The sequence below is a fragment of the Equus quagga genome, chromosome 5 (assembly GCF_021613505.1).
Source record: "Equus quagga isolate Etosha38 chromosome 5, UCLA_HA_Equagga_1.0, whole genome shotgun sequence".
In the NCBI taxonomy this organism is placed as follows: domain Eukaryota; kingdom Metazoa; phylum Chordata; class Mammalia; order Perissodactyla; family Equidae; genus Equus; species Equus quagga.
In genome coordinates, this window is record NC_060271.1 from 118,366,147 (window position 1) to 118,377,284 (window position 11,138).

Genomic DNA, 11,138 nt, shown 5'->3' on the forward strand with positions numbered 1-11,138 from the left:
CAGCAGACTATAGCCCTCAGGCCAATTTCAGCCCTGCCTGGTTTTGTTTTTTTTTTTAGTTTTTATTTATTAATTTTTTTTGAGGAAGATTAGCCCTGAGCTAACATCTGTGGCCAGCACTCCTCTTTTCACTGAGGAAGACTGGCCATGAGCTAATATCCATGCCCATCTTCCTCTACTTTATATGTGGGATGCCTACCACAGCATGGCTTGCCAAGCGGTGCCATGTCCGCACCCGGGATCTGAACTGGTGAACCCCAGGCCACTGAAGCGGAACATGTGCACTTCACTGCTGCTCCACTGGGCTGGCCCCCCACTGCCTGTGTTTATAAATAAAGTTTTATTGGCATACAGCCACTCCCATTTGTTTACATATTATCTATAGCTACTTTTGTACTACAATGGCAGAATTAAGTAGTTGTAACAGAGGCCATATGGCCTGCAAAGCCTAAAGTATGTGCAGTCTATCCTTATTCATATCTTGTGTCTTATGTCCTTAAGTAAGATTTTAGGGTTTTAAACCAAGATAGGAAATGCAAAATCTCTAATATAAAGAAGGATCTTAAAACCTTTTGGCAAGACATCACAAATCAAGTCAGTAGACACGTATAGATTGGGGGAAATATGCTTAACACATGTGACAGCTTTACTATGAATAATATGTAAAGGATTCTCACAAATTGATAATAAAAATAAGCAACCTCATAAAAGAATGAGCAAATGATAGGAATTGGCATTTCACAAGATGGCAAATCTAGTCAATAAACATGCAAAAAGATGCACAAAACTCTTAACAGTCAGGATAAGGGAAATTTTTACCATTTCAAACCCATCAGATTGGCAAAAACTAAATAGCGTGTTAACATCTGTTGTTCACGAGATAAAAGGGTTTGCTTATTTATTTCTAGTAGAAATTTGAATTGTTAGCCTTTTTGGGAAGTAATTAACAAAATCTAGTTATACACACACAAATATTTCTTTGCCCTCAGAGCCTATCCGATAAAAATAAAAGTACTAGTATATTCATCTTTACCAGAATGCTTATTGCAGCTTTGTTGATTTTGGAAAAACGTTGTAAACAATATGTTTATGATTAGGAAATTGCTAAATGAATTAAGGTACATTCATACAATGAAATAATTTGCAGTTGTTTAAAAGGAGCTAAAACTATGCCGGTTGACTAGGAGAAACTTCCACAGTGTATTACATGAAAAAAGTAAGATTCAGAGCAGTATATGTAACTTGGTAACCGTTTTATAAAACAAATAATAAACCTCTCAGAAAAAAAACTCTTACATATGTATTTATTTGTTTGCAGATGATTCTTTGAGTATAATTAATCAATGGGGAATGGAATTGAAAGGAGAGGAAGAAGGGAGGAGAGGTAAACAGAAAAGACATTTTTTAGAAAAAAATGATATTATATTATAAAATAGAAGTGTCCATAATAAGCAGCATGGAATGATATATTCGTGTTTATATAAAATTAAATGTACATGCATTCTTTTCTAAAAAAGAAAGGAAAGTCAAATTCCACATGCTGTGTTTGGCTTTCTTGGTAAGCTTTTGTTGGCTTATTTTTTGACCCAGATTGGTCCAGATGGTCTGATGAAGTTAAATGGCTCAGCCCTTAACAATGAGTTCTTCACTTCAGCAGCCCAAGGCTGGAAGGAAAGACTCTCAGAAGGTAAGTGTTCAACTTTATGTGTCTCCTAGGATATGTATGCACTTGGAGCCACCATGAGGGCGTATTGACACTTCTGTGCCTCAAAGTGTCTGAGCAGTTTTGGAAAGCAAAGGATAGGATGTTTCCATCGGGTAGAACTAGCTATCCTGTGTGAAACATGTTAGTAGACTACTATCCGGAGCCTGTGTAACCAGGGCTCCGGATGGAGCCCAGCAATGTGGTTCTTTAAAAATTTAAAGTCACCTGGAAAACTAAAAATTACAGACTTTTAGGCCCTATTCCCAAAGATTCTGATTCAGTTAATTCTAGTTTAACGCCTAGGAATTGGAATTTTAATAAGCTCCCTACTAAGCAGAGTGTAGAATTAGAGTTATTTTATGGTGCTGTGAATCATGGTTTGATAAGCAGCAAGATAACCTGTTTATTACTACTCACCCTCAATGAAACTAATAGTAAAAAGAATCACTAAGAACTTTTTAACAAACAGCTTTGTTGAGACATGTTTCACATACTCTAAAATTCATCCCTTTGAAGTGTATAGTTCAGTGACAGAGAATTTGAGTAAATGTAGATAGTGACCAAGAATTCCTGGCCGTGGTCACTGTTTTGCCAGGTATGCCATGTTTCTAATTCTGATGTAACAAATTTACTGAGGGTAAATTAGAAAGTATAAAAAAGCGATTGATTGATTGCATTTGCGCAGCATATAATGTCAGTCACTATTAGCAGTTCTTAACCCTGACTGCTCATTATAATCACTTGTGGTGTTTTTTTGTTTTTTTTTTTAAGATTGGCACCTGAGCTAACAGCTGTTGCCAATCTTTTTTTTTTTCCCCCCTGCTTTTTTCTCCCCAAATCCCCCTGGTACATAGTTGTATATTTTATTTGTGGGTCCTTCTAGTTGTGTCATGTGGGACGCCACCTCAACATGGCCTAATGAGCGGTGCCATGTCCGCACCCAGGATCCGAACCCTGGGCCACCGAAGCAGAGTGCACGAACTTAACCACTCAGCCACGGGGCTGGCCCCACTTGTGGTGTTTTTAAAAATACTGGTGTCCAGGCCCCACTCTCAATGATTTTCTTTTAATTGATCTAGAGTAGTGCCTGAGCTTCAGTGTTTTGTTTTGTTTTTTAAGTTTCCGCAAGTGATTCTAATGTGCAGCCATTATTAAAACCACTGGCTATATTATTATTTCATTTTTTTTAATTGAAGTATAATTGATGGACAGTATATTAATTTCAGGTGTACATCATAGCAGCTTGTATTGGTATACATTACAAAATGATCACCACAATGCCTAGTTACCATCTGTGACCGTACAAAGTTATTACAATATTATTGATTATATTCCCTATGTACATTATATCCCCAAGTATTTTATAACTAGAAGTTTGTACTTCTCAATCCCCTTCGCTTATTTCACTTGCCCCTCCAACCCCTTCCCCTTCTGGTATCCACCAGTTTGTTTCCTAATCTATGAGTCCGTTTCTGTTTTGTTTTGTTTGTTCATTTGTTTTGTCTTTTAGATTCCACATATAAGTGAAATCGTATGGTATTTCTCTTTCTCTGACTTGTTTCGCTTAGCGTAATACCCTCTAGGTCCATCCATGTTGTCACAAATGGCAAGATTTTATTCTTTTTTCTGAGTAATATTTCATTACACACACACACACACACACACATACTCTCTCTCTCTCTCTCACACACACTACATCTTCTTTATCCACTCATCTATCAATGGGCACTTTGGTTTCTTCCATATCTTGGCTATTATAAATAATGCTGTAGTGAACATAGGTGCATACGTCTCTTCAAATTAGTGTTTTCGTTTTCTTTGGATAAGTACTGGATCATCTAGTAGTTCTATTTTTAATTTTGGGAGGAACTTTCATACACTTTTCCATAGTGGCTATACCAATTTACATTCCCACCAACAGTGTATGAGGGTTCCCTTTGCCCCACATCCTTTCCAACACTTGTTATTTCTTGTCTTTTTGATAATATGTCTTTTCGAGTCCTCTGCTCATTTTTTAATTGGGTTGTTTGTTTGATATTAAGTTGTGTAATTTCTTTATCTATTTTGGACATTAACCCCTTGTCAGATGTATGATTTGCAAATATTTTTTCCATTCAGTAGGTTGCCGTTTCATTTTGTTGATGGTTTCCTTCGCTGTGCAAAAGTTTTTTAGTTTGATGTAATTCCATTTGTTTATTTTTCATTTGTTGCCCTTGCCTGAGGAAACTAGTCCACAAAAATATTGCTAAGACTGACGTCAGAGCTGACTGCCTGTGTTTTCTTCGAGGAGTTTTATGGTTTCAGGTCTGACATTCAAGTCTTTAATCTGTTTTGAATTTATTTTTGTACATGGTGTAAGATTGTGGTCCAGTTTCATTTTTTTGCATGTGGCTATCCAGTTTTCCCAGTATGATTTATTGAAGATACTGTCTCTTCCCCATTGTATGTTCTTGCCTCTTTTGTCATAGATTAGTTGACCATATATGTGTGGGTTTTATTTCTGGGCTCTCTCTTTGATTCCATTGATCTATGTGTCTTTTTAAATGCCAGTACCATACTGTTTTGATTTCTATAACTTTGTAGTATAGTTTGCAAACAGGGAGTCTGATACCTCCAGCTTTATTCTTCTTTTTATTATTTTTATTTTAAATATTACGCTTGTTTTTCAGTACACATGGAATACAAACTAACACTTGTAAAGTTATGTCAAGTTATGCCAAGGAATAGCTTAAAACAAGTATGAGAAGCTTTAAAATAAATACATTTATAAGGAGAACATTAGGAATGCTGTTCATTGCTTAGTTTTTGTCAGATCACTAACAGAGTTAATTGGTCAGCTAATTAATATCTATATTGTTCACTGTAATTGTTGACTTTTCCCCTCCTGTTTTGCTTTTTAGAACAAATTCTGTGTAGAAGAGATCTCTTGGTGATTACTTTTGTCCTTTCTCGTTCTTAAAGATTTCCTTGAACGGGGACTCCTTTTTTCCTGAGAGAATTGAAATCACATAAGCTGTTTAAAATATACTCATCAGTACTTTTCTTTACCAATAATTTGATAAAGGATTTATGGCTCCAACCCCCCCCCCAGTTTTTTTAAGTAGATATTATCAACAATGATACCTTGATTATTATTAGTGTTACTTTTTTTGGCATATGAGCAGTCACTGCTATATTTATAGTCATGTGATATTTTATCAGCAGCAAAATCTTTAAACACTGTACACATGTGAACAGAATTCAGTACTTTTTATTCCTAATTCTATCATGCACAGTAGACTCAACAAAAGAGCAGAAGTTCTGGGTCGGATTCTGACAACCAAATTCCTCTTCTCCTACTCGTATGCCCAGAACTATAATACCCACTGTCCTCTAACACTTTTCCCTCTTCTTAGCCCCAGGAAGTCTTAGACTTCAGGTCTGTCATTTCCACCTCTTATTCCCTAAGGTCCTGGGTACTATAAAAGGGAACAGCCTTTCTGAGCCACAAGTTTGAAAATCGCCTACCAAGCACATTCAGTCTTCTCTGCTGATGGAGTGAGAAAGATTGAGGTAGTTGATAGTATATGCAAATAAGTGGCATAATCAGAGCAGCTGGGTCTTTTGCGTGTTGAGTGTCTTGTTGCTAGGGCACTAGACTGGTACAATTTCTGGAACCATTAGAAAACTGACAACTCCAAAATAACTCCCTACCTTTTTACTGGAACTTCAACTGTCTTTAAGCAGGGCCATAGCTGTTCATTATGCAGTTAGAGTTAAAAGGCCTACAATAACAAGTTTCCTTGGAGAAACAGAACTTTAATAACATGCCCAGTGGCATTATTTATTGAAAGCACATGACTGTTTTTCTGTTGGAAGAGAAATCACAAATTCAAGGTTGGTGATAAAAGAAATCTGTAGGAAATAAGATGTTTGGAGCAGGCAGGAGGAAGTGGTATGAGGAATACCCAGAGAAAAGGCCCAGTTGACCTCGGCTGAGTACTGAAAACTACATGGAGTGGTGTAAAAGTATTTTTATTTTGCTTAATGGCATTTAGATACTTCTTTGCAGTGAGGAATTTGGGGAAATTTCTGCTACTTTCATATCGTAGTATTCTGACTCTCGCATGAATCTTCTATGATTTACAAATAGTTAAAAGTTACAAACAGCATATTTCTGTTGAATATCTTTTTTTTTTTTTTTTGGTACATTACAGGTGAGTTTACACCTGAGATGCAGGTGAGAATTCGACAAGAGATTGAGAAGGAGAAAAAAGTAGAGCCATGGAAAGAACAATTCTTTGAAAGCTACTATGGTCAGAGGTAATATCAAGACAGGTTCTGTAAACCAAATGTTAATTCCTATGTATCTGTCATGTGGTGCTTCATCTTACTACGTTTCCAGAAAATCTAGTCCTCAGTTTCCTTCTGTTTTTTCACCAATTCTTCTTTACCAAGAAAATCTTTTCTTTTTACGAATCTCAGGTGCACAGAATTGGATTACTTATAATCCTTGACTCTTAACACATTACCATTGTGGGTGGAGTGGTTTCTTTAAAAAAAAAAAAGAAAAAGAAAAGAGATTTTATCTTGAATTAGAGTCCCTTTCTTTGAATAGATTGACTTTTCTTCCAGTAACTTTATAAGATATAAGAATACTGAAGTTCTGTATATTTTGTATAATAGTTAATTATCCCACAATATAACTTATCCAGAATCATTAAGGAATCCTGTAATACAGACCTTTGTATCCAACATGTAATCAAACAGCCTCTCTTCTGTAGAAGGCACTCTGGGAGATAGATATGCATAGCTGGATCTGGGTACAAACCTTGTTTTCAAGGAGCCATAGTCTAAATCAGTTTTTTTCCTAACAAAAAATCCAAATGAAATCTTACTGGGGACATTTAAATAGATGACAGTGGAGCTATATTGTTTGAAATAGGATGGAACACCCAGAGTGTTACTTGTTAGTCTCCCTTCCTTCCTTCTGCATACCTACTGCCAACCCTGAAGGAGACTCAGTAACTACAGCTTGAGAAGTGGTGGCTCTTTTTTCTTATCTCCAAGTAGTATTAATTGATCGCCTTCAGGCTCGTTTAGGAGGTGATTCCTAATGAGATTGAGTTTCATACAGATTTTTCTACATTCTTGGTATAAATTTTGAGCTCTTCTATGGAAATGATGGTGTATACATTTAGACCATTATTATGGGTAGCTATTATTCCATGAATATTGTTCATTCCCTCATTGTTAGGCAGATAGAGCATTACAGCAGTTCTTGGGTCTGTCTTTTCAGCTGTTACTTTTCACCTGCTTTTATAGCAGGACTCTTTGATTACTATCCTGTTTTATCCTTAGCCATTCCATCTCAGAGGTGCAGTACTGATTATTTGAAGTCACCAAAGAGAGCTACATTGTTTTTGCCTGTTAAACAGTATTCCGAAACATTAGGAGGAGTCTCTAGTGACCCTACAGAGTAGCCTCGCTCTGAGCCAGCCCATGCTGTGGAAGTCCCAATTGGCCTGAAGGGTAGCTCCCAGCATAGCTCATAGACACTCGATCTCAGAATTTTAGAGCTATACCAAGTGAAATTTAAACAGATTTTCTAAAAACCAAGAGTTATAATTCGCAACCTCTGGATAACATTGACAGCCAGCTCTCCTACTGTCTCCTCAGGGTTTCTTAGATTTCTTGGGCCAGCCTTTCTACAGGTACTGCAGAACAGAGTTGATCACAGTCCAGACTCACCATCGCAGGGTACATGAGTCTTCCCTTGTGGGTAGTCTGTGATGCATGCCTCTAGACAATGTAGGCCCTTTATAAGCAGAAGTAATAATAATAATTAATATTATTGAGCTCTTATTATGTGCTAAGTACTGTTGTAAGTACTTTACATACATTAACTTAATCATCATAGCAGCACTATGAAGTGGTTAAACTTAGTGTACAATTGAAGAAACTGAGGTACAGAAGACTTACTTAAGATCACAGAGATAGTCAGTATCAGAGCCCACATTTGAATCCAGGTACTCTGACTCCAGAACCTTCACTAATAATAATAGTGAAGAGAATATGCGAATAATACTTACTATGTGTCAGAGGTTCTTCTAGGCATTGCCATATACCATTATCTCATAGTGCATTCAGTGACACGGGTCATTTCTCAACTAGAACATTTCTTTCTTCTACCTTTTAGTTCTGGCCTGAGCCTTGAGGATTCAAAGAAATTAACGGGTTCACCCAGTGATTCCAAAGTAAAGAAAACCCCAGCTGAGCAACCAAAATCCATGCTTCCTTCAGAGGCCTCTCCTCTCAGTGTAGTCCCAGTAATTCCCCAGTTAGAGTCTAAAGAAGAAGAAGTACCAATGCCATCACCAGTCAGAAAAGAGGAGCACGAAAGCCAAGATAAGGTGCAGCCAAGCTCCAAATCCACAGAGCCCCTACTTTCCTCAGCTAGCAATGCAAATGAGCTTAGCAGTGTTCTTTCCATCAAGTGCCCAAAGGACGAGGATCATTTGGAGCAGAAGCCAGTTGCCTCTGCTGAACAGGAGTCTGAGAAGGAGAATCATCTCACTACAGCCTCTAATTATAACAAAAATGAAAGCCAGGAAGCTTTAGTTACATCTCCGAGCAAATCCAAGAGTCCTGAGGTGGAAAAACCAATAATGAAGCCCATAGTAGAAGCAAGTCCACAGGAGGCCACTATGAAAGAGCTTCCGTCAGCTCTGGTTGACCACAGCCCAGAAAGCCTCAAGAGGAAAGCTTCTCTCACCCAAGAAGAGTCCCCTATGAGCTGGGAGAAGAGGCCACGTGTCACAGAGAATCGCCACCACCAGCAGCCATTTCAGGTCTCGCCACAGCCCTTTCTCAATAGAGTGGACAGGATCCCGGTGCGAAAAGTACCACCTCTCAAGGTAAGAGAATGGGAAGAATTGAAAAAGAGACATGCTCGGAGCACAAAGTTTTTGGTCATACCTGCTAAATTTCAAGTAATTTGTGGTGTTTCTGAATGCAGAAGCAATTATTTATATTTGATATTAATAAACAGGCATTTAGAACTGCATTCCTGCATATCTTTATTAGTGTTGTAATAAGTAAGATGCCTGGATAGCTAATGTAAACCACCTCCACCCACCCCCTGCTGGCTACTTTTGTATCCCAAGACAGTTATGAAAAATTCTGTCTCATGACGAAATAAGTATGATAATAAACACGAGGACGCCTTTGATGTGATCAAGAGATCATGTCTTTGTACCAAGAGCCATGATATTTAAGCATACCTTTGGCCCTTTTCCTACTGCCGTAACTGATCTGATTTTCTGTGGATCTAGAATTACCTTTAGTTCCATCCATTTAAAGAAAATGTGTGTGACAGCCATGAGTCACTACTGGTTACTCAAGGGACATTGAGTAACTGATGCAAGATGGAATAGCCTTACTCTGCTCTACTGCTTAGGATATATCATTACCTTCCATTTCAGCCTTATATTGCTGCATATCAAATCTTTCAAATTCCCATAGCAGTATCTCTATCTTAGTATAGAAAGACTGCATCCAACCAGTAGTGAGCCCTTTTAAACCTAAACGCATTTTTTCTTCTGATCTAAAGGTTTATTAATATTTGGGTTTGTGCTTAATATCAATTTGCAGTCTACTCATTCATTTAATAAATAGTATTTATTAATACTGTTGTGTCTACTATGAGCCTAGGCACTGGGTATCATTTATTCACATTAGAATATAAATAGAAAAATAAACCAAATAGAAATACTTTTTTTCCCTTTTTTATTTAACTTAGATGAAGCAGTTAGTTCTGTTAGGAATATGCTTGGAAACACTCAGTTACTAGTACTTGGCCCATTTCATGCACTGTGTGACGCCTCTCTCATTCATTTTGCTTCTTATTACTAATAGTATGATGTTCTTCATTACTTTTTTAAGATTTGTAGTTTCAGCACTTAAGGATCTCTCTTGTTTTTCTTATTTTTTTATACTTTTCTACCATTAACATACACATTCATGCTTTGCCGTAGATTCTGATTTTTATGATAATCACATTTACTATTTTTATAAAAGTATTAGAAACTTTTCTTTAAAGAATGTTTATCAGAACCTACCTCCAAACCTGAAAGCTAAGTTACAGTTTAGATTACTTTTTATAAATGACACCGAGTCAGACCTATCATTTCTCTTTCCTTATCTGTAAAGAGACTGAATTACATCATATTCAGTCTGCTTCCTGCTGATCCAACGAGGCAGGCTGTACACTGAAAACTTAAATCCACTGTGACCAAATTAGTATTATTTAATTTTTTTCCTTTTACTTTTCTTCTCCTTCCTCATCCCCTCCAAAAGACTTTCTACCGGAAGTTGCTTTCGTACCTCTCTCAGTTAGACTCTCTTTCAAATCCCACTCTCAGACAAAGCCTAGCATAATTTATAACCAAACAAAGCCTTTCCAACAAAATGTAAGTAGAAAAACAAAACTTGAATTTTATTACAGTGTTACATATGTATATGTATATGGAAATTATATATGTTATGTATATAATATAACATATAATATGTGCAGAGAGAGATGGAAAATTCTAACACACATTATATATTTTCCATTCAGTATACATTTAAAAAGAAAAGAGTCGATTCCTTTGCTATCCCAGGGTAGGACTTCTCAGTAAGTTAAATTGTTCAGTTGTCATCAGTGCCTAAACAGCTTTGAGTGTTTTGTGCTTAGAAAAACTAGAACATCTCATTTATTCCACATAAACAGGTAGTAGAGCTATTTACATAAATAACTGAAACATTATTTTTAAGTATTAAAACTTTTTATTTTAGCCACTTTTAATGATTGTCCTTATTTAGTCAACATATAATTAATGATTTTTAGTCATTATGATAGATATCGTTTATTGTGCTAGATGTGTTGTTACTCTCAAGATTATTCTAATGTGAGACTGTCCCTATGTACAATTCCTCTAAACAACTGTGCTTTTGCTTTCTTATAGTTTTTAGTTTTATCTATTTTTTCCCCTTATTAGTGGTCTCTTCTAGATGATAGTACTAAGGGGCAACAGTTGCTTCTTTTTTTTGCTTTGAGCGGCTTCTAAAATACTGTGTGCAAGTGGGTGTAAAATAGATTCAGCTTTAAGAGAGAGATTAGCTACATCTCATGATGTGAAATATGTGGACTTCGGACAACTGTTACACGACCCCACAGCTCTAACTTCTGAACGACAGAGAATCATTTTTCAGGGCTGCTGACCTTTTGAGAAGTGGTTATTGCAAATAATGAAAAATCTTTAGTAACTTTATTATTCTTAATTTAAGGAGTTCCAGAAAGATGACATGCATTTTCTTGGAGATGAGTGGCTTTTTTTTTTTTTTTCAGTTAAATGGCCTAGAACATCTGTAACAGTTATTTGCTCCTTTAAACTCTACCAGCTACTAGAAG

General features: G+C 36.6%; 1 protein-coding gene across 6 annotated transcripts in view; it reads left to right on the top strand.

The window, feature by feature from the left end:
- The window catches only part of ASXL2 (ASXL transcriptional regulator 2), a 162,483-nt gene that overhangs the window by 139,600 nt on the left and 11,745 nt on the right, over window positions 1-11,138 (top strand). For all 6 annotated transcript variants that reach the window (XM_046663135.1, XM_046663136.1, XM_046663137.1 and 3 more), the window contains 3 exons: window positions 1,591-1,687; window positions 5,902-6,007; window positions 7,884-8,601. In XM_046663135.1, coding sequence (XP_046519091.1) covers window positions 1,591-1,687; window positions 5,902-6,007; window positions 7,884-8,601 — 921 coding nt within the window. The remainder of the gene's footprint in view (window positions 1-1,590; window positions 1,688-5,901; window positions 6,008-7,883; window positions 8,602-11,138) is intronic.